Source organism: Scyliorhinus canicula, chromosome 10 (genome assembly GCF_902713615.1).
Source record: "Scyliorhinus canicula chromosome 10, sScyCan1.1, whole genome shotgun sequence".
Classification (NCBI taxonomy): domain Eukaryota; kingdom Metazoa; phylum Chordata; class Chondrichthyes; order Carcharhiniformes; family Scyliorhinidae; genus Scyliorhinus; species Scyliorhinus canicula.
This window is the reverse complement of record NC_052155.1, coordinates 176,081,417-176,105,939: the sequence shown is the minus strand read 5'-3', so window position 1 is coordinate 176,105,939 and position 24,523 is coordinate 176,081,417. Positions and strand designations below refer to the sequence as shown.

Genomic DNA, 24,523 nt, shown 5'->3' with positions numbered 1-24,523 from the left:
TGAGCCCAGTCTTTCACACCCTCATCAAACGCATTGAGTCTATCAAAGAGCGGCAATTTTGAAACAGTGCAAACCTTGCTCATTTGCGTTGAGAAGCAGCCGTAGTCTATGTGGCCAGCAGCACCGTCTGTAGTTTCATTTTATCCTCATCGCCAATATTGTAGTCAATGAGGAGTCCCGAAAAGGTGAGTCAAAAGTAGTTTATTTCCTACTCACAGCTAGTAAACACAGCAACTAAGCAAAAGTCCAAGTCCCAGCCGGGACCATCCTCAGATGCCAGTTCCTTGGCCTGGCATTTAATGCGGGGAATTAATGACCTGCTGTTGGACCTATGCCCCTCATCGGAGGAACTCATACTCCGCAAACCCCATGGGGAGATCAATCGGGTTGTCCTCGTGGGTTTCATGGGGGTTATAACAATAAAACTTCTTGTTAACATTGCATTCAATCTAAATAAGATGGATGTAGCTGGGCTGTATTTTATTAGGTGATGTGGTCCCTGCCTCCCACACCTTCACCCTCACGGTTACGATTCTGATGGCTGCCCGACTGCAATTTAACACTGGAAAACAGCGTTAATTGGGTTTAGGCGAGATTTGCTCCGCTATCTCGGGAGGAAGTCCCAAATGGCTGACAGCTCAGTAATCCCAGTTGCACACGATGGGAGTGATAGCCACTGTTGGTGACTACAGGCAAGGCAGACAAAGAGAAGCGCGGACATAGATCCAAGATATCACTGGGACCAGGCTGGCAAGGTCAGGGAAAGGGGTTCAATCTGGGTTTGAGAAGCTAATAGGGAGGGTCAGGGGTGGAGTAGGACCTTGGTGGGGGATGGTGCTGGGGGTGGGAGAGCTAAAGGGCCTAGGAGTTGACCTGCAAAGAAGGTCCCACCACCCCCACCCAACACCAGCCTGTACAGCTAAAGCTGCTACACTTCCAACAGGTCATGGGCCTCTTCATGCTATGGATAAAATAGCGACAGAGACAGGATGAGGCCCTTAAGTGACCATTAATTTGTCACATAGACCTCGATAAGCTCAATGGTGGGCAGACACCTCTGCCATTGCTCTAATGCTTTGGACATGTCAGCAGCAAGTGGGTAGGCAGCAGAAAATCCATGCTTTGGATTTCATGAGTCCACCTGTCTTCAAATCAGTCAGCTAGAGAGCATTAAACCCTGCCCACTGTTCCAGAGAGTAATAGCCATAAACTCACTGCAGCAAATTTTAATCCTGAAATTGAGCAGCAGAACCTTCATAGCAAACGATGAGTCATCTTTCATAAACTGAATGGGAATACAAGAGAATGTCATGCATAATATTCACCTGCATTACTTTATGCATCATGGAAACGTGAATTACAGTGTTCAGAACAGGGAAGGAATGTATCATAATCTATAGACATCTTTATTTCAGGGAAAAGATCACACCAGTGAGTTACATACCTGATAGCTCGGACGTGTTTCATGAGTCGCAGCCAAAGGAATATGATGGTCACAGCAAATAGTCGAATATGCGCAACATGAATAAAGTCACTGTCCATTGACAGATCAGCCACATGAGTTGCAATCAGAGCAAAGAGAAGCAGGTAAACCATCCAATCAAACAGATTCCTGGAATAATAATGACAATAGTTATGTAAATTTTAAGTACAGGCAAGTCCAGAGGGTGCTCAGCATTAGTGAACAAACAGTGCTGTGAGCAGAAATAGTTTGGCCTCAATTTTCACAAAGCTGGAAGAGCTCCACGTCAGAGCCCCGATTCTGGAAATCCCTTCCCCGAACCCGGCACCCATCGTTTTCACCAGTGCGGGGGGGAATAGAGTCAGGTTGTAGTTTGCACATCTGTGGTCCATGGAGGCAGCTGTTCATGTAAAAGTGCAGCTTCCTTCAAACGGAAGCAATTTCCATTACTGGGACGGGCAAAACATGGCTTGTGGATTTAAACATTTCAGAAAAGGGACTAAAGCTGTCAGAGTTATTTGGATAGGCAAGGTTCCCTTTGGGAGGGGAAAAATTGTTAAGAGTAGCCATGAATAGGCAGCACGGTGGCCTAGTGGTTAGCAAAGCTGCCTCACGGCGCTGAGGTCCCAGGTTCGATCCCGGCTCTGGGTCACTGTCCGTGTGGAGTTTGCACATTCTCCCCGTGTCTGCGTGGGTTTCGCCCCCACAATCCAAAAATGTGCAGAGTAGGTGGATTGGCCACACTAAATTGCCCCCTTAATTGGAAAAAATAATTGGATAATCTAAATTTATTTAAAAAAGAGTAGCCATGAATGTGCATAAAAACTGGATAAGCTCAGTGGAACCTAAAGTTGTCATGTCGTTTAAATCCAAAACCCTGTAAAAATATTGTAAAAGCCCTTTGTGACTCTGCTTGCAATTTCCCTTGTTGACCTAAGCCTGAGGGTTATCATTATATGATTAGTGTTTCTTGGCTGCTTCTACTTCCAATCATTATCACACCAGAGAGCTTGTAAATTCACAGCTTGATTGACAGGTCCAAGTGGTTAGAAAGAGATCAGCTGTCTTTGAAGTGTTTTCACATGGAATTAACTATTTGAAGTAATGTTTTGTTTATATGGGATTAAGTACTTGAAGGAATTTGAATGTATAGAATGTTTTTATGAATTAGAATGTTTTTTTTAAATGAGTGAAGTCTGCACTGTGCACTTTTGACTTTTATTTTCTTTCATCTTAGCATGGCTCCCAAGGTCTGTCCATGGTAGAGACTGGGTGAGTTGGCATGGGTGGTGTAAGGGTAAAAGGTGGTGGCCATGGGTTGGCATTAGAACATAGAACAGTACAGCACAGAACAGGCCCTTCGGCCCTCGATGTTCTGCCGAGCAATGATCACCCTACTCAAACCCACGTATCCACCCTATACCCGTAACCCAACAACCCCCCCCCCCCCCAACCAAACTTACTTTTTTAGGACACTACGGGCAATTTAGCATGGCCAATCCACCTAACCTGCACATCTTTGGACTGTGGGAGGAAACCGGAGCACCCGGAGGAAACCCACGCACACACGGGGAGGACGTGCAGACTCCGCACAGACAGTGACCCAGCCGGGAATCGAACCTGGGACCCTGGAGCTGTGAAGCATTTATGCTAACCACCATGCTACCGTGCTGCCTCTAGTTAGCACTAGGTTGGCATTTGTGCTATAGAGGGCCATGGAGATAAGTGGAGTCATGGGTTGACCTGAGATGACAGTACTAAGAACAAAAGAACAAAGAGGTAGTCCAGAACATGTTCATCACAGCCTCACAAAATCAGTATTAAAGAGAAATGAATGAATGACTTGCAGACAAAGATTTGAGGGGGTTAAACACAGATGATTGTTCTCTCTTTCTAAGAGGTGACACATTGTGTCACTGCTTGCTGTGTCTGAGCCAGCAGGTGTATTGCACAGGTGAGTGTTAAAGCAGTGACTTTTTCACTGCCTGTGTCTGGACTGCTATCTTCTTGGGGGTTTCCTGATAGGGGTCTCTTATCGAGGGGTGGGGGGTCTGTGGGGGAGGTCCCTTTATTTAGAGGGGTCTCAGGGGGCCCAAGATCTGACCTTTATTCAGAAGGTGTCAGGGGGGTCCCTTTATTCAGATAATCTCTGTGTGGGGGCACGGATCAGGTCACCCCTGTACTTGGGGGAGGGGCACCTCAGAAAATCTGGGAGAGGGGACTGAAGTGCACGGTGGGGGGCGTGGGGGGGGGTGGTTGAATTGTGATGTGGAGGGGGGGCCGATGGCCAACTGTGGAACCTCAAAATGGCAGCCCAATAGTGGGATTCCTTCAAGAATCCCTTGCACTCCTCGCCATGCATAAATTTGCATAGGAAGGATTGGGAATCGCTTCCTCATTGGGAACGCAAGTCAAGTGCAATTGAGCTCTGGCGGATCTCCCAAATGGAGAATTTCATCCATTGTTTTTTTTGTAAAAGGCTCAGCAGCCAACATGAGCACAGCTCCCATTAGCAACACTGAAATAAACACCCAAAGCATCGAGAAGAGAAAGTGAAAAGAGCACCAGAGGCAGTAATCGAAGAGTTGGTGAAAACAGTTTGGAGGCAACAACCAACGTGTGGGAGAGCAGACAGAAAGAGGACCCAGAGGTTCTGGCCACCGCCTAGAATGTTGGGTAAAGAGAATCCTGGATAGTACCCATCACCTAGAAGAATAGACAAAAAGTGAGTTTGGAGGCAGTAACCCCCACCTCGAAGAGTGGGTGAAAAAGAGGAGCCGGAGACAGTAACCTCCACGGCGAAGAGTGAGTGAAAAGAGGCGGAGACAGTAACCTCCACGGCGAAGAGTGAGTGAAAAGAGGCGGAGACAGTAACCCCCATGGAGAAGAGTGAGTGAAAAGAGGCGGAGACAGTAACCCCCATGGAGAAGAGTGAGTGAAAAGAGGCGGAGACAGTAAACCCCATGGAGAAGAGTGAGTGAAAAGAGGCGGAGACAGTAACCCCATGGAGAAGAGTGAGTGAAAAGAGGAGCCGGAGACAGTCCAATCCCAACGTCTTTGGCTCTAGATGAATAAAATCAAAGTGTGACATCACAGGAAAACAGGTAATGGTTATGAATATTTAGTTCATTTACCTACAAAACTCACTTAGTTTATCAGTAATTATACGACTTTATCAGTTGTAGTAAGGGTTACTAGCATTGTTAAAGGTTATCGGGTGCAGAAGTGTTTATTAATTGTAAATTAAGAAAAATAAATCAATTAACATAATAAATATGGTAGGGTAGGGAGGTGTGCTGCGACTACAGAATGTGGAAGCTCCTGGATGCCAGTGTGATCCAGGGCAAACACGTCTGTAGTAAATGTCTGCGTCTTGAGGAGGTTTGGCTCAGAGTCCATTTTATTATTTATCCAAGGGTTGTGGGCTTCGCTGGCTAGGCCAGCATTCTCTGCCCATGGCTAATTGCCCTTGATAAAGGTGGTTGGAGGCGGCTTTATTGAACTGTTGCAGTCCATGATGTATAAGTACACCCACAGGGATGTTAGAGAGGGAGTTCCACGATTTTGACCAAGTGACAGTGAAGGAACAGCGATACATTTCCAAGTCAGGATGTTGAGTGGCTTGGAGAGGAATTTCCAGATGGTGGTTCCCATGTACCTGTTGACCTTGACCTTCTAGATGGGAGCGGTCATGAGTTTAGAAGATGCTGCCTAGCGGGGCCTTGATGGGTTATTTGAGCAAATGTCAGCTGCAGACACTGTGAGGCATCAGGGAGGTGGGAAAGCTACCGGGACACTTTGTACCGGGGCAGTCACACCCTTTAGGACATGGACTTCTGATTTGGTCAGTGATCAGGGACAGAAGGATGTGACTCCGATTGAGGCAGGTATAGGAACCCAGAACATAAAATGGAAGGGGCTTCAGCTTTTGAAAATGTCCAACTGGAATGAAGTGCTTGCAGCCTCATGGATGAAAGTGGTAACTGCAAGATGCATGGGCAAACTGACCATGGCACCATTCAAGCAGGGGGAGGTAATAGGAATGCAATGTAAGTAGGGGACAGTATAGTCAAGAGGAATAGCACAATTCACTTCAGCTGACAGCACGAGTCTATTCATGAAAGGAGGGAGGCAGAAAACAGGAAACTACTGGCCAGTTATCCTGACATTTCTGGAATCTATTTTTAAAGAGGAAATAATGGGGCCCTTTGAAAATCTCAATGCAGTCAGGTAGAGTCAGCATGGTTTTGTGAAAGGGAAATCATGTTCAATTAATTTATTGCAGTTCTTTGAGGAAGTGATACACCACGTGGATCAAGGGGAACCTGTGGCTGGGCTGTACTTACATTTGCAGAAGGGATTTAATAAGTTGCTGCTACGTAAAAGGTTACTACACAAAATGAGAGCTCATTATGTAGGGGGTAACGTATTGGCATGGATGGAGGATTGGCTAGCTAACAGTAAACAGGAAGTAGGCATAAATGGGCCAAGGTTTGATTAGCAAGATATGATGCACAAAGTGCTACATGGATCAGTGCTGGGTCTTTAACCTTTTATAACTTATATCAATTACTTGGATGATGGAACTGAATGTATGATTGCTAAATCTGCTAATGACACAAGTTGAGAGGAAGACATAAGAAGTCTGCTGTGTCCCCTAGCTCTACTCTCGCCAATAAGGGGAAACATCTCTTTCAGCATCCACCCTGTCAAGACCCCTCAGGACCTTAAATGTTACAACAAGATAACCTATTTTCGAAGTACCCACTAAACCCTCTTTAATAATAGATTCCAGCAATTTCTCTGTGACAAATGTTAAGCTAACTGACCTGTAGTTTCCTGCATTCTGTCTCCCTCCTTTCATGAATAGAAGAGCTACAATTGTTATTTTCCAATTTGAGTCCAAGAATCTAGGGAATTTTGAAAATTAAAACCAAAGCATCTAGGGTCTCAGCAGTTGCTTTATTTAAGATGGAAATTAGAATTGTTTTTTCTCTCGTAGAGGGTCATGAGTCCATGGAACTGTTTCCCACAGAGAACAGTGGAGGCGACCCATTCGCAATGTAAATTGAACAGACTTTATTCAACAGACTTACCAGAAATCTTTAAAATAGCTGGGATGCATTTCTTCCAGTCCAGCCAGCTGTTTCTTGAGATAAGACTCCTCCTGTCAGTCAAAACAAATTAGCACAGGATGATCAATATCTGTAAACAGATGTATCCAGTTCCAGCATCAAGCACAGCAGATGATGCTTCAATTGTGAACACAAACTTTGGAGCATCAAAATAACTGCTGAAATTCTCTGGTCATTGTGATTCCCTGTTCCCGTCGACAGTGTATCCCTGCCCGTGGATTTCAGGTGATGTGGTGGAGTGGCTTCAAAGGGAAATCCCATTGACAAGAGGTGGGAGCGGTGGGAGTATGGAATCTCGCCACCAGCAAACGGCGCACGGCCAAGAAACACGTGGCTGGAGGACTGGAGAATCCAGCTGTTGGATTCAACAATTATAGGGGGCAGCCCTTTAAAATATTATCTAAAATATACTGGAAAATTAAATGATTCTCGAAAATTATTGAATTTGTAGAAATATGAGTAGGCTATAAAATTGGCTAAACTTTTGAATACTGTCCATGACTGTCTCAGATGTTACGAATAATGTACTGCAAGTACTCTTACTGAAAGTAAGAGATATTGAGGGCACATTTAACGAGTTTGAAACAATCTCGTAACTGAGACCAGACGTGACGTAGGGAGTTTGAACATGGGGCAAGAGTCGTGGGAAAGATAATTCATTTGGAGTAATTGATTAATCTAATTAGCCAATTGCCTGTTAAGTGACTGACATTTTCCTGAACGAATCAAGGGGGTCTCAGCTGAGAATTAGAACCAATGAAACTAAGTAAGGGGCTAAACCCAGATAAGGATTCCCTGAAGAATTAGATCCATTTGACTGATTGGAGAGAAGAACTTTAGCAGTCGGAGAATCCTTGAAGCATTTGTACAAATTACTTTTAAGGACTTTTGTTGAAATGACTTTTAATTTGTAAATCTGGAGTCACTTTTATCTTGAAGTTTTTGCTTTCACTCTTCAGTGTCTGAAGGATATTTCAAGGCACGTGGGGAAAGTCTTTTGATCTAATTTTGTGTGAATGTACCAAAATGAGTTCTTAAAGAAATAAACAGTGCTTGTATATTCATTCAAACCAGACTGAGACCTTATCTATGAGCGAGAGATTAAGGAAATTTTACTCTAGCCGAACGCCTCTTGGAAAAAAATAGCCCAGGAAAATGTCTGCTGAAAAGTTCGATGACTGTTCTATGAAAAACTTATTTTCAACAGGTTTGTTTCAGTACCTTTGAAACTTTGAAATCTCTGCACCTGGGGGCTGGGGAAACTCGATCATTGAATATGTTCAAGACAGAAATCAGTCTCCAAAATGATGGCATCACAGTGTCTGTATAAATAGGATAAGATGTCACCCATTGATATTTTCAGGCTGCTTCTTCCCTAGTTAAACCAGGTGTGGACTCTTATTGACACTCATAGAGAGATGGTGAATAGTTAGTTGGGAATTAGAGGCCACAAACTACTGACCAACCCATTCGCATTATAAACTGAAAGAAAGAGCTTTATTCAAAGGAATTCTGGAGATTGATGACATCAAGAGGCATGTAGATAGTGTGGGAAAGTGGAATTGAAATAGATGATCGGCAATGATCTAATTGAATGACGTAGCAGACTTGATGGGCTGAATGGCCTACTCCTGTTCCTGCGTACAATTATAATTTTCTCCATTATTTTGGCTGTGCCTCCTACGTAGACAATGGCACCATTCAGGTCCTTCGCCGTGGAAGTAACATTTCCAAGCACCAGGTGTGAAGATTTACACATCAAGGTCAAGTATATGTTGCTATCTCTGAAGCTGATTGGTTGAATAAAACTTGTCAATGGCATTGCAAGAATTAAATCATGTATTAAGCAGTAATCTATTTTTTCCATTGCTAAACAATTATTGAAAAAGAATTGCAGGAAATGTGTTTGCACGGTTTACTTTTTAATGTTTTTTAAAAAAATTATTTTCTTTTGTTTTGAACTTAGAGTACCTAATTTTTTTTTCCCAATTAAGGGGCAATTTAGCGTGGCCAATCCATCTACCTGCACATCTTTGTGTTGTGGGGGTGAGAGCCACACAGACATGGGGAGGATGTGCAAACTTCACACAGACAGTGACCCGGGGCTGGATCGAACCCGGGTCCTCAGTGCCGTGAGGCAGCACTGTGCCACCCTGCTTTTTAATGTTTCAGATTTTTTTTTAAACAGAAAAAATTCTCGTCGGATCATCTTGCTTACCTCTGGCCACCTTGGGTGGCACAGGTTAAGATCCTTCATTATTTCTTTGGCTTTCCAATCTTTCCAGCGAGTAAAATTTCTATTCGAAGAATGGATTTCTAGAAATTCCTCTATAAGCTGAGAGCCAGTGAGTGCAACTGCTATGGCAGCAATAAGTATTTTCCACCAGTCCTGTATTCATACAACGTAAGAGAAAGAAAATACCTTCAAAAGGAACAAAAGACTAAGAATTTAGCATTGTCCTTCAGCTATGACTTTACACCTCATACTGTTATGATTTCAGAATCCACACATCAAATGCAACACATACTATTCCTTCTGTAATGATTCCGGAGTGAAAGGCCAAACTGGTTTATTTTAAACTGAAAATAAAGCCTCTACCCGGCACACAAATCAAACGTCCCGGCCCAGGACTATCGGGAACTGTGGTCTGGGTCCAGGAGCTGCATTTAAAGGTCCCGCTAGCGAACCCCACGCACCACGGGACCACTTATTCTACGAAGTCTGCGGGGAGATCAATCTCGGGAGGGTTATCACACTTTTTTCTTACATGTGGCAAAACCTATTTTTGGTTGCTCACAGGTAAATCCTGATGAGTTGGAGGCTGACGACGCCACCTAGTGCCTTGGCATGAAATGGGGATTTAATGGAGTTTTTGCATCTCGAGAAAGTCAAATACACCCGTGAGCGAGTCAATTAAAGGGCTCTTCCGCAGATGGTTCATACTGTATTTCAAGGAATTGGTCACCATTGGCTGCTACAGGGGGGTTGAGGGGGGGGGGGGGGGGGGGGTGGGGGGGGGGTGTGGGGGGTGGGGGGCTTGTTTCGAGAGGTGCAGGTTGCGTAGATTAGATTATTGTTTTCTTTTTTTTAGTTTACAGTTGTTTGCATTTTTTGTATAAAATGACAATAAAAGCATTTATTTTTTAAAATCCTCCCAGCCAGTTGAAGTAATGCCAAGATTAAATGCAACATTTCAACATCAAAGAAAAATAGGGATGTGGGGAGAAAGGAACATGAATCAGAACTAATTTTATTTGCATGATTTCAAAAAAGCATTATTAATGCTTCAAGTTTGTTCAATGAAAAATGAATAAGGCCCAAGGCCTTGAGTGGCAAGGTTAAAAAAAAAAGCAAGGTAAATGAGGGTGAAATAAATTTGAATTCCATAAAAATCTGGCCATGTGTGGCCAGCATCAGAAAAGATTCTGGTGAAAACTACCAGTTTGTCTCAAAAACTCAACTGATTCATGAATACTCTTCAGGGGAAGGGGATCTGCCAACACTGCCTGGTCTGGCCTTCAAGGAACTCCATTTTCACACCATGTGATTGACTTTTAATGACATCTGAATTTGTCAAGGAAGCCACTCAGTTGAAAAATAATAATAGAAAGTGGCCCACTGAAACCATCTCATGGCAACTTAGAATGTGCAATTAAATGCCAAAGACAATTAAAAAATAATAACGGCAGGGTTAAAGTCTGAGGATTGTAGAAGGAGGTGAGGAACAGGGTGAGACACTTATGTTTTAGAAAGGGATGGATTAGAGCAGGATACACCACAACGACTGCATTGATTCAAAAGGGTGGCTCACCTTACTTTCTCCTGGGCAATTAGCGTCGGAAAATACATTCTGGCCACATCAGTGGCACTGACATCCCAAAAATGAATAAGAACATCTTAAATTCAAAACAGTGAGGATACAAGAAGAACGACATACATAGAGCACAGCATACAAGCAGAAAAGAAAGGTTGCAATAGATAGAAACTATTTCTTTGTATCCTGCCCAGGTAGGCAAAGGAGGATTGTAGATCTACCCCAGCTCTATGAAGGTAATATTTAAACCTTCAGAAGGTGTATTTAGTTGAAAAAGAGGACTTTTTTAAATAGCAGAAATGGAGATGTGGGTGTTCCATTTGTGACCAGAGAAGCTGATGAAGCAGTGAATACCAGTGAAAAACAAACCAAGTGTGGAGCCACGAAAGACATAGCATATGAATTATGGAAGACAAAAGAACTGACTCTGAGGAATAAAAAAAGGACAGGATTTTCATGTGTTATCGAGGTGATTGGTTCAGTGAATCAACTACTAAATTACACGAACAAATAAAATTACATGTACTGAAGGCATTCGTATTGGGGCAGGTTGATGAGTGTGCAATGAATTACTTTTTTTTAAAAATAAATATTTTTATTCTCCTCCTTTTTCATATTTTCTCCCGAATTTACACCCACCAACAATAAACAATAATCAGCAACAGATATGTCAATCCCCATAACAATAACAACGATCCCATCCCCCACCAACCCCCCAAACATTAGCCCGCATGTTTACATAAACAAATAACAAAAAGGAATCAAGGATTACCCATAGTCATCCTTTTTTTTTTATAAATGTTTTTTATTCAGTTTTCATGTTTTATATTGAACAAATTACAAATTATTAGAGAGAGAGAGAAAAAAAAAGAACACGCAAAAATTAACATATATATTTACAGGTAAGCATCTTCGTAATAATAACTGTGGCCTCCCCCCTTTAGCCGGCATACATATTTTACATTCCCCAATATGGCTGAGGCACATGTTTATTGGCATTTATTTACAGTTTGGTTTTGGGCCTTAGCTAGCCATCAAACCCCCATAACAAACCCGTAGGCCCCCCCCCCCCCCCCCCGCAACCTTCCCCTGATTCCCGTCCATTTTCCCCCAATTCTTGGCCACCCGATATTCTTCCTCTTGTTCGTTGGCCACATACAGGTCCCGGAACAATTGCATGAATGGCTCCCACGTTCTGTGGAAGCCGTCGTCCGACCCTCGGATGGCGAATTTGATTTTCTCCATTTGGAGAGATTCCGAGAGGTCGGACAGCCAGTCTGCAGCTCTGGGCGGTGCTGCTGACCGCCAGCCAAACAGGATTCTACGGCGGGCGATCAGGGAGGCAAAGGCAAGGGCGTCCGCCCTCCTCCCCAGGAATAGATCTGGCTGGTCTGAAACCCCGAAGACCGCCACAATCGGGCATGGCTCCACCTTCACCCCCACCACTTTGGACATAGCCTCGAAGAAGGCTGACCAGTACTCCACAAGTCTGGGGCAAGACCGGAACATGTGGGCGTGGTTGGCCGGGCCTCTTTGGCACCGTTCGCATCTGTCCTCCACCTCCGGGAAGAACCTGCTCATACGGTTTCTTGTTAAGTGGGCTCTATGTACCACTTTTAGATGCGTCAGGCTGAGCCTTGCGCACGTGGAGGTGGAGTTGACCCTATGTAGTGCTTCGCTCCAGAGTCCCCACCCTATCTCCATCCCCAGGTCGTCCTCCCATTTCCTTCTTGTTGCGTCCAGTACGGTGTCGTCCCTTTCTACCAGTCGGCCATACAGGTTGCTACAGTTCCCTTTCTCTAGGATACTTGCGTCCAGTAGGTCTTCCAGTAGTGTCTGTCGTGGGTATGTCCTTGTCTCCTTTCGTAGGAAGTTTTTGAGCTGGAGGTACCGCAGCTCGTTCCCCCCAGCTAGCCGAAAGTTCTGTCAGTTCGTCCAGTTTTGCGATCCTGTCGTCCGTGTATAGGTCCCTGATTGTCAGTGTCCCCCCGTCCTGTCTCCACCTTTTGAAGGTGGCGTCAGTCAGTGCTGGTGTGAACCTATGGTTGTTGCAGATGGGAGCCTTGTCCGACATTTTGGTCAGGCCAAATTGCTGCCGCAGTTGGTTCCAGGATTGGAGGGTGGCTGTCACCACTGGGCTGCTGGAGTGTTTTTTGGATGGGGATGGGAGTGCTGCCGTGGCGAGGGCCCGGAGGGAGGTCCCCATGCAGGAGGCCTCCTCCACACGCACCCACTCGGCTTCTGGCTCCTGGATCCATCCCCTTACTCGCTCGGCTGTTGCCACCCAGTGGTAGAATTGTAGATTCGGGAGAGCTAGCCCCCCCCCGGATTTTGTTTTTTGTAGGACCTTCTTTGGGATCCTAGCATTTTTACCCCCCCATACGAACGCCATGATAAGTTTGTCCAGTACTTTGAAGAAGGCCTTGGGGATGTAGATTGGAATGGATCTAAACAGGAAGAGGAACCTGGGCAATACGTTCATTTCGATCGTCTGGACTCTCCCCGCGAGGGAGAGTGTTCCATCTTTGCAGGTCCTTTTTTACTTCCTCCGCCAGGCTGGCGGAATTTATGTCGGGCTTGTTTGAACGGCAGCCCCTTTAGTGCTGTGCTGCCCCCCCCCCCCCCCCCCCCCCCCCCCCCCCGTGGTGTACTGGGAAGATCTCGCTTTTGCTCATGTTGAGTTTGTAGCCCGAAAAGGCTCCAAACTCTTTCAGGAGCGCGATGATTCCGTCCATGCTGCTTTGTGGGTCCGAGATGTAGAGGAGCAGATCATCTGCATAGAGTGAGACTCTGTGCTCTCTGCCTCCCCTTTGGATCCCCCTCCAATTTTTTGCTGCCCTGAGCGCGATTGCTAGCGGTTCGATTGCCTGTGCGAACAGCAGCGGGGACAGTGGGCATCCTTGTCTGGTGCCCCGTGCAGCTGGAAGTATTGGGAGTTGGTATTGTTGGTCCGTACACTCGCCATCCCATAGTCATCCTTAATATACACAACCCCCCTCCCCCCCCCCCCCCCCCCCAACCCCCCCCCCCCCCCCCCCAACTAATGTTCGATGTTATCCAGTTCTTGAAAGCGCATAATAAATAATGCCCGAATTACTTAAGCAAATAGGTAGACAGGGTTCCATCATGAATGGATGAGCCTATTGATTGGGGGGCAGAACAGAGCCCTGAGAAGTCCAGATAGCTGAAGTAAGTCGAGTCAGGATAAGCCAACAATTTAATCATTCATTCCTGTCTGCTCGTGGCCCATGACCCGATGCTTCAAACAAATATTTCCTTGGCAGTTTCCTTTCAGTGATGGTTTGCTATTGCCTTCCACTCTCAGGGCCAGGGCAGGTAGTTGGGTCACTCGTCTATCTCAGCCAGAAAGGTAATTGAAGCTATGCTGTTGGCATGGCCCTAAACCACATGATAGTTATCCAGCCAACTGAGCTAACCCGCACCCACGCCAACAGCTACGACACAGATATTGAAGAGGAAAACTAGCTAGTCATGAACATTATATTCATAGCCTGCCATGAAAGGTACATTGAATCCTATTGACTCACTGAGTTAGTATATTTCTGCAATCTGTGTATCCAGTTTTTGCAGTCCAAAGCCTGAATTATGGACACAAGGCGGGATTGTCCATTGCCCGATGCTGATATCGTAATTGGTGATCCTGCGGAGAATCCCTGTTTACGAGTGATTCGGGGGCGGTGCCTGTTTTGGATGCTCCGCCCCCTCCTTAGTGGCACCATTGAGGAGTACGCTGCCCGCCATTGGGTGGCCTCAGGAAATTACCTGAAGGCCGTCCCCCGATGCTCCGCTCTCAATGGGCCGCGTTCATGATGGCATGGGGGACATGTGGGCTCCGGGAACCCGGCATTGTGGTTGCGGACTGCGTGCAGCACCGCCACAGTCCGGGGGGGGGGGGGAGCCGTTCTACTGGCCAGGGTGTATTCGGCAAGGGCTGGGGAGACTGGTGGGGGTGGCCCAGGGGTGAAGAGGGGGTTTCCAGGGGGGCACTATCTAGCAGGTCGGTTCCATGCACGGCCGGCGCCATGTTGTACTACCCGACCGCTGCAAGTCATCACTATATGCATATGTGGCAGCAGACCCGGCAATTCTCCGGGCGTTTATATCGGGAAGACCGTATGTTTTACGTGGCGGGGCTGCAAGCCACTCACCTGTCGGAGCATCGGTGAGGGGGCGGGCGGCACTAACTTTTTTGAAGTCAAACTAGACACTCCCTCCGGACATAGCCTCAAATCGGAGAATCCAGCCCTACGTCTTTCCTGCGCAATCAGTGGGCCTGGAAGCTTCTGGCCATAATTGCATTGACTCATGATGCGACACTGGCTGGTCAATTAAGGGCAGGCTAGCGTGAAACACAGCCGGATATATGCTCAGAGGCGGGAGCTTGATGGGCACTGGGTCCAATGGGGACCCACTGGGGGCTTTAAAAAGAGCAGAGGCAGCTCCCCGAAGGCTGGCACGAATTGGTGAGGAGCCTCAGGGAGCTGGCCAGGAGAGAATCATAAACCTGGCAGCAGTTGTAGCCTCAGTGCCCCCTTCTCAGATGAGTACCTGCTCACTCTAGTGGAAAGCGGTGAGTGCCAGGCGCGACACCCTGATGCTGTGGGATGGCAAGAGGAGACCACCATACCAAACAAAGAAGACCTGGGCAGAGGTGGCAGCCAAGGTCAGCGGGTATGACCTGGTGTTCTGCACCTGGATACAGTGCAAAAAAAATGATCTTGTATGTTCGGCAAGAGTGAATGTTGATTTAGGATGGTACTATGCGGAGAGTTGTTGAAGGGAGGCATCTTTCATGTCACTCAAGGGTATAGGATTCAGTGACAGAAGGCACATGCACCTGTGCCTGCCAAGGCTAATGATGTGGAGATGCCAGCATTGGACTGGGGTGAGCACAGTAAGAAGTCTTACAACACCAAGTTAAAGTCCTACAAACCTGTTGGACTTTAACCTGGTGTTGTAAGACTTCTTACTGTTCCAAGGCTAAGGAAGATCTCGGTGTAAATAAGGGTTAGGTCTGCAAATGTAATGGACACTTCAACTTAGTTTCCAAAATTTGGAGGGGAGGGTGGGCAGCCTGATTACAGTGTTTCAGGTGGAGGGTGGACTAATGAGTAGATTTTTGTCCATCAGGACAAGAGAAGACATAATGCCACTGAGCCCAAGAACAGGTGGTGGGCTGGCCAACCTGCTCATCCTGAGAAAATGTGAGGTGGATGTCCTGGAAACCCAGGGTCATGGAGAGGCAGGCGTCTCGGAGGAAGGTAAAAATCAAGTGGATAGATGCGAGACAGCCAGAGACTGCAAAACATGTAGGGCCCTCCCATCTAAGCAAGAGGCCCCAGTGATCCAACGATTATGGTGCCACCATTCTGCTGCTGTCCGTAGTCTCACCTGCATGCACATTCAATATTTGCTGATGGATATCACTGACAAATTGTTTTCCTCCCTCAGATGCACCATCCTCCAGAGGTACCCGACACCCCAAGGACCCTCCACTGACACCAGTTGAAGAGTCGCACACAGATTCACCCACATCACACCCTCTCTCACTACCAGGTACCAGCTCAGATACGAGCACGCGTATCTGACGTGCAAGTTTGAAATGTGCACTAGCTCCCAACTGGTAAGTTACCTGTGAGTTTCAGAAACCCATTTGTAGCCCATCCACAACATTGAAATAAGGCCCCACACTCAATATGGCCCTGGCCACCTGGCAAAGACTTTGGGCAAGTTGAGCCAGTGTCATTCCCATTGCCTACTCAAAATTAAATTGACTCTATTTTCTTTTATCTGTAAAAAATTGATTCTGACTTGATGTAATTTGGAGTTAAAGTAGAAATACTGTACTTACACCAGGAAGATTGTACTTTAACTTGTCATCATATGACAGGTGTGAAGTAAGCCCAAGAATAGTCCACGACAAAATGAAGAAGATATTTAGGATCAACATAATTGCAACCCCTCGCCTAGAAAACCAAACACATTGTGAATTTCCTCCTTTAGTGAGGAAACAGAAAGGTTTAAGCATATAATGCAGCCGACAAAAATAATAAACATACAAGTTGTTGTTAGTGTATGGCACCTTAAACATCGTCAACCATCCCAAAACAATTTCCACGATGTTACTCGATAAAAATTAACACTAGTGCAAAGAAAGGGACTTTTGCTATGTTTTAAGGAAAGACTGTAGGAAGGGGAGAAGTGAATTCCATTGTCTAGGGCGGCACGGTGGCACAGTAGGCAGTACTGCTGCCTCACAGCTCCAGGGACCCAGGTTCAATTCCGGCCTCGGGTAACTGTCGGTGTGGAGTTGCATTTTCTCCCCGTTTATGCGTGGGTTTCCTCTGGGTGCTCCGGTTTCCTCCCACAGTCCAAAGATGTACAGGTTAGGTGAATTGGCCATGCTAAATTGCCTCTTACTGTCCAAAAGGTTAGGTGGGGTTACTGGGTTACAGGGATAAGGTGGAGGTGTGTGCTTAAGTAGGGTGCTCTTTCCAAGAGCCGGTGCAGACCCGCTGGGCCAAATGGCCTCATTCTACACTGTAAATGTAAAATGGGGTCATGGAGGGATTTGAAAACAAGAATATGAATTTTAAAGTCAAGGCCTTTGTGGATCAAGAGCCTCTCCATGTCAGGGCGCACAGCAATAATGGACAAAAGTAACTTGATGTGAGTTAGGAGATAAGTAACAGAGCTTTGGATGAACTCAGATTTTGGAAGAGTGAAAGATGGGAGACTCCAGGAGAGCATTGGGATCGCCAAACCTGGAGGTCATAAAAATATGGTTGAAGGTTTCAACAGCACATGGGTTGATGAATAGAATGGAGCAATATTACAGAGGTGGACACAGCCAATCTGGTGCCGAAGAGAATATTGGGTTGGCACCTCAACATCAGGGTCAAATAGGATTGCCAAGGTGGCAAATAGTCTGATTCAACCTGAGACAATGGTTATAGAGGGGAATGAAATTGATAGCGAGGGATTGGATTTTGTCGTGGAGGCTGAAGACAAAGGCTTAAGTAGAGGAAATTAAGGGCAAGTGTTCAATTTGAGGAAATTAACCTTACCTTCCAAAGCGTTTCCATTTAATTTGAATTAATTTTTGCACAACAGGATGCATGATGAGGTCCAGCTGTCGATATTGAACAATCACTTCAAGCTGAATCACATTTGCAGGCAAAAGGAGAGAAGTAGTTTAATGATCAACGAATGGCATAATCTCAGATATATTTAGCTTCTCGTGGTTGAGTGTTCAAGGCACAACGTTGGGAGAGCTGTGAGGAGGATGCAGAGGTCCTTCAGTGTGATTTGGACAAGTTGAGTGAGTGGGCAAATGAATGGCAGATGCAGTATCATTTGGATAAATGTGCTTAGGTAGCAAAAATGGGAAGACAGAATATTATTTGAATGGCCATAAATTAAGAGAGGGGAATGTGCAATGAGATCTGGGTGTCCTTGTTCACCAGTCGCTGAAGGTAAGCATGCAGGCGCAGCAGGCGGTAAATAAGGTAAATGGTATGTTGGTCTTCATAGCGAGAGGGTTTGAGTACAGAAGCAGGGACATCTTGCTGCAATTATACGGAGCCTTGGTGAGGCCGCATCTGGAATATTGTGTGCAGTGTTGGTCTCCTTAGCTGAGGAAGAGTGTTCTTGCTCCAGAGGGAGTGCAGCAACGGTTTACCAGACTGATTCCTGGGATGGTAGGACTGACGTATGAGGAGTGATTGAGTCGGTTAGGATTGTAATTGCAGGAGTTCAGAAGAATGAAAGGGAATCTCATGGAAACCTATAAAATCCTAACAGAACTGGCCAGGGTAGATGCAGGAAGTTCCCGATGGTGGGGGTGTCCAGAACCATGGGTCACAGTCTGAGGATACGGGTTTGACCATTTAAGACAGAGATGAAGAGACATTTCTTCACCCAGAGAGTGGTGAGCCTGCAGAAATTACCACAGGAAGTACTTGAGGCCAAAACATTGTATGTTTTCAAGGAGCAGTTAGATATAGCACATTAGTCGAAGGTGATCAAAGGATATGGGGGAGGAGGGTTCAGGCTATTGAGTTGGATAATCAGCCATGATCATAATGAATGGTGAAGCAGGCTCGAAGGGCTGAATGGCCTCTTCCTGCTCCTATATTCTATGTTTCTATACTCTGTCATATAGGATAGCAAGGCACTGGAAGGTTGCAGAGAACATTTACAAGTATGTTACCAGAAATAAATGGATATACACATCAGGAAAATATTGATAAAGGCAGGTCTCTTTTCTCTTGGGGGAAGAAAAAGCTCAGGGTGACATAATAGACGTCTTTAAAATTATGAAACATTTTGATAGAGTTGTTTCCCCCTTGTGGAGAAGAGTGAAACTAAAGATTGTCAATATTTTTTTTAATGTTTTTTATTGAGTTTTCATATTTTATATCCAACAAATTACAAATTATTAGAGAGAGAGAGATAAAAAAACATGCAAAAATTTACATGTATATTTACAGGTAAGCATCTTCATAATAACAACTGTGGCTGCCCCCTTTAGCCGGCATACATATTTTACATTCCCCAAAATGGCCGAGGCACATGTTTATAGGCATTTATTTACAGTTTGGTTTTGGGCCTTAGCTAGCCATCAAACCCCCATAACGAACCCGTAGCGCCCCCCCCCCCGGCTACCTTCCCTCGATTCCCGTCCATTTTCCCCTGATTCTTGGCCACCCGACTATTCTTCCTCTTGTACGTTGGCCACAAACAGGTCCCGGAACAATTGCATGAATGTCTCCCACGTTCTGTGGAAGCCGTCGTCTGACCCTCGGATGGCAAATTTGATTTTCTCCATTTGGAGAGATTCCGAGAAGTCGGACAGCCAGTCTGCAGCTCTGTGCGGTGCTGCTGACCGCCAGCCAAACAGGATTCTATGGCGGGCGATCAGGGGGGCAAAGGCAAGGGCGTCCACCCTCCTCCCCAGGAATAGATCTGGCTGGTCTGAAACCCCGAAGACCGCCACTATCGGGCATGGCTCCACCCTCACCCCCACCACTTTGGACATAGCCTCAAAGAAGGCTGTCCAGTACTCCACAAGTCTGGGGCAAGACCAGAACATGTGGGCGTGGATGGCCGGGCCTCTTTGGCACCATTCACATCTGTCCTCTACCTCCGGGAAGAACCTACTCATACGGTTTCTTGTTAAGTGGGCTCTATGTACCACTTTTAGTTGCGTCAGGCTGAGCCTTGCGCACGTGGAGGTGGAGTTGACCCTATGCAGTGCTTCGCTCCAGAGTCCACACCCTATCTCAATCCCCAGGTCGTCCTCCCATTTCATTCTTGTTGCGTCCTGTACGGTGTCGGCCATTTCTACCAGTCGGTCATACATGTCACTACAGTTCCCTTTCTCTAGGATACTTGCGTCCAGTAGGTCTTCCAGTAGTGTCTGTCGTGGCGGTTGTGGGTACGTCCTTGTCTCCTTTCGTAGGAAGTTTTTGAGCTGCAGGTACCGTAGCTCGTTCCCCCCAGCTAGCCGAAATTTCTCTGTCAGTTCGTCCAGTGTTGCGATCCTGTCGTCCGTGAAGGTTGTCAATATTATAGTCAGCAAGAAACCCAATAGGGAATTCAGAGAGTAACTATTTACCCAAAGAGAGGTGAGAATGTGGAACTCGTTACCAGGGGGAATGGTTGAAATGAATGGCATAGATGTATTTAAGGGGAAGTAAGACAAGTATTTGAAGGAAAAGGGGATGAATGGTTATGACGGTAGATTAAGATGAGGAAAGATGGGTGGAGACTAAAGTGGAGCATAAACACCAGCATAGACTGGTTGGGCCGAATGGCCTGTTTCTGTGCTGAATATCCTGTTTGCTGCCTTCCCATTTCTGAAGTGAGAGGACAGGCTTTGTCAATGATGCTCTACAACCAACCACCAGGAAATGCACAAGGACATTGTTTACGATGCGCTCACACACACACAATACCCCAATACTCGTACAAAACAGTCTGTAATTTCACACCAACGCTAAACTTGTTTACTGCAAACCAAACATCCAGGCACAAACTGACACCGACGCAAAGCAGATTGAGCCCATCTCTTCCTTGGATTCCCACTCTTTTGCACTCGGGTTGGGTACCATTTACACAATAGCTGCCCCAACAGTACAGTAGTAATGTAACTGGGTCCAAGCATTTCTCTGTCATTTACTATAACAAATTGTTCAGCCTTCAGCTCAATCTGATGACCCAGCAGAGAACACTAACTAATGCTACACCACTCCATTATATTGTTATCGTGCAATCAACTGACAAAGATTTGCAAAGAATTCACAGTGCGGTAGTAGGCCATTTGGCCCAACTGGTATCATACTCCACATGGATCTGTACCTGTCCCACCTACTTGATCTCCGCCTTTCAGTTTGTCTTTCTATTTCCTTTTCTCTCATGCACTTGCCTAATTTCCTTTCAAAAGCATCTAAACTCTCAGCCTCAAACACATTCTAAGCTTAATAGATTTGAAATGTCAATTCTAATCTTGAATGCTGAAAGATTATTTGAAGTGGGCAGGAGCTTCTGTTTACCGTGTTTGAAAAGTTACAGAATAAAGTTTATCTGCACAGATTAATCTATTAGTTAAAAAGAATCTCTCCAGTGCAGAAATTATTTTCTGTGAACACGGCAACATTTCCTCGCCATATACTTCTCTTTAGATGTTTCCAGTTGGTGACATCTTAAAGAGATCGATTTTTAAAAAAAGGGTAGTTTCAGAGAAATTAATTTAATTAGATAAATTAAATAGCAAAATTGAAAATAGTTCACGTGGTGAAATTGAAACTTGATGACTGAAAGTAAACATTTCAAATTTTCCACTCACATGAATTCATTCCTGGATTCATTCTTCTGTTTACCATCTATTGATCACTTGACATTTGAAAGAACGAGCTTATACCTGATCTCTGAATAAAGAGACTGCCCTGCCAATTTAAACATGGAATAGAACTTCAAGGCATTCATCAATAATTTCAGTGAAAACATAAAAGCGGCTTACCATCGTATTCTCAAAGGGGATGGGCAACAAACGCTGGCCTTGCTAGCCAACACTCACATCCGATGAAAGAATATTTTAACAATTACAAATAGGTCCAGCTAAAATACTGGACCGTTCTTAGTTCATGGGTATGAGCTAATGATTGATTGTTAGTTTTGAGGAACCTCATGTAACAATCAATCTCTGTTCAATCCATTTCAGTGAAAACAGAGGTTTTCCCAAGAGCCTTAGCATAACTTTCTATTCATCAAAACTGAGGTAATACTTACTAAGGACTTGGCACGACTGTTGTCGGTCTCTATTTCAAAGGAGATGTGAAAAATCGCAAGTGTTACTGAATACTGAATACAACTTTCAGAATTTGTAAAAGTTACTATCGCATATGATTAAGCTACAACTGCAGTATCTGTCCATAATTCTTTGCCTCTATTATAAATCAACTTCATTAAACAAGAATTTTGCGCAACTTATAATAAATGTATGAATTCCAAGTGCTCAAGTTTGGTGCTTCATGACTGGGACCCTGCGTAATGACTTTAAAGATAATCCAAGACAAAAGTTGCCATTACAGAGTGAGTTTTGCTGGATAATTCCAGTGACATTCATAAAGGAGAAATCTAGAAAATGTGTTCATCTTTTGGGTTTCAGGTGGTTTGCATCTGTGTGCCTGCCAGTACCTTCCCAAGCCCGAATGGAAAGGAGAAGTTAAAGGCACTGGAATTCTGTAGGGTGGAGAAGGGACTATCCATTGTAAATGCTAGGACCTGTCCATAGTACTGAAAATCAGTCCAGAGGATTAACTAATGACTCTCCCTTTTATTTGTGGGAGGAGAAGACTCGGATTAGTAGAAGGCCTTCTAGAAACACACTTTGAGCCAAAAATCTTGGAAGTACTACTTGAAGTTTGCTGGGTGTTGGGAGGTGTGGATTGACTGGGAGATTCCAGTTCCCCATTCCCACTTCCGTCCATCCATGTGCCAGAGGTTATTCCTCATGTCAGGGTGTACAGAATATCTAACAAAAACATTTCAGACTCTAAACCTAAACTCATAGATGAGGTACATTTCCATCACCATCAATGAAGCTCACCAGGCATGTCTTTGCTCAATCAGTAGGTGTGAGAAAAGCTGAGGATGCAAGTAGGACATCTGAATGAATACTTCATGACGCAGATAATGTAAATGAGGTTGATCTATTTCCTACTCCAGCTCCCTTTTACTTCGGTGCTGTTTCAACCTAATTGAAATGTATCACCATACAAGCCTCTGGTTTCTAGTGACTGTAGGCGTGGTGACCAAATGGTAAAGCATTGTTCTTGTAAAAATCAGGTACCGAATGAAGGTTAAGTTGCAGGTATTGGGCGGCACGTGGTGCAGTAGTTAGCACTGGGACTACGGCACTGATAACCAGGGTTCGAATCCCGGTCCTGGGTCACAGTCCATGTTAAGTTTGCAAATTCTCCCTGTGTCTGCGTGAGTTTCACCCCCACAACCCAAAGATGTGCAGGTTAGGTGGATTGGCCACTCTAAATTGCCCCTTAATTGGAAAAAAATAATTGGGTACTCTAAATTTATACAAAAAAACAAGTTGCAGGTATTACACACAGATGGAATCTGTGCACCTGCCCACTGACGTATACCAAACGCTGAGGAAGAGTCTCTGTCTCCACAAAACTAGTCTGGAGTTTGTGCCTAGTGGACAGGACCCGATGCATGATGGTCACCATAAAGCTATAACAGGATGCCAGAACTCCAGACTGATTTGCAGCGTTGTCTCTTGAAGTGAATTAGAAGCAACACGGAAGCACTGATTTTCTGAATTCCTCTTGTACTGACATTTTAATGATCATTTTGTTTATCTTTGAGCCTCACTGGTGAATCCAACATAACGATTTTACCTACAAGTTCACGTCGGCCGTTGGGCAGGCAGCAACAAAGGACTCCGGGTGAATTTTCCTTCACAGAGATGTTCAGGGCAAATGTACTGTCCCCAACCATTGGTGACCTGAGATACATCTTTACTGCACAGCAAGTAGTTAAGGTCTGGAATGCACTGCCTGCAAGTGTGATCCAATGTGACTGTCAAAAGGGAACTAAACAAGTGCCCGATGAGAAAAGATTTGCAGGGCTTTGGGGAAATGTCAGGCGCCTGAGACCAGCTGCGTTGCTCTTGCAGACTGCTGACACAGACTTAATGTGCCAAATTGGCTTCTTTTTTGCTGTAAACATGCCGTGGCTGAGATTTAATTCCCATGACAAGACTCCCCCTGCAATCGGTTGGAGAAGCAATGGGAGGCCCGCTTGCCTTTGGTGGGGGAGGCACAATGTGATGCAATTTAATAATAATAATAATAATAATAATCGCTTATCGTCACAAGTAGGCTTCGACGAAGTTACTGCGAAAAGCCCCTAGTTGCCACATTCCTGCGCCTGTTCGGGGAGGCTGGTACGGGAATGAACCTGCGCTGCTGGCCTTGTTCTGCATTACAAGCCAGCTGTTTAGCCCACTGTGCTAATTTACATGCTGTCAGGCTCCGCACCCAACCAGAGGATCCCTGGACACGATTGAGAGTGGAGGGATGGTTGGGGTGGCAGGAACGGTTGTAGCATGGGTGCGTGGGGGTGAGGGGGGGGGGGGTTCGCTTTCTGATGATAGGTCCCTCAATTGGGTTATGGGTATCTGTCAATGAGGGAATCCCCCACTATGAAACCTCACACAATACTAATAGGATTTCCAGGCCAGCCTTCAGGAGCCAGGGGAGAGCTATGTGGGTCCCATTAAATCCCCGCGCCACCACTATGCTCCAGTGGGCTCAGGGATAATTGATGTGAAGTGGCTCATTAATGAGCCTGATAGGCATTCTCCTGGAAGCAGCTGGGATTCTTGTGTCAAGCCCCCCCAGCGCTCAACATAATAGGGGCGTGGCTTTCCTGATGCTGGGAATAGGATGGTAGGTACTCTCATCCATTTCTCCCAGCTCCCAATCCCCCTGCCAAATTGCCTGCTCTGGCAAGTTCAATTAAATTCTTCCATACAATTCTCTGATTCAAACTTGATATGGACCAGG

At 45.5% G+C, this 24,523-nt stretch overlaps 1 protein-coding gene across 1 annotated transcript in view; it reads right to left on the bottom strand.

Moving 5' to 3' along the window:
- LOC119972792 (transient receptor potential channel pyrexia-like) overlaps window positions 1-24,523 on the bottom strand; it is a 94,324-nt gene that overhangs the window by 30,997 nt on the left and 38,804 nt on the right. Inside the window, exons 10-15 of the mRNA XM_038810179.1 lie at window positions 21,726-21,754; window positions 17,501-17,592; window positions 16,285-16,399; window positions 8,816-8,986; window positions 6,559-6,629; window positions 1,445-1,612 (exon numbers count right to left, since the gene is read on the bottom strand). Coding sequence (XP_038666107.1) covers window positions 1,445-1,612; window positions 6,559-6,629; window positions 8,816-8,986; window positions 16,285-16,399; window positions 17,501-17,592; window positions 21,726-21,754 — 646 coding nt within the window. The remainder of the gene's footprint in view (window positions 1-1,444; window positions 1,613-6,558; window positions 6,630-8,815; window positions 8,987-16,284; window positions 16,400-17,500; window positions 17,593-21,725; window positions 21,755-24,523) is intronic.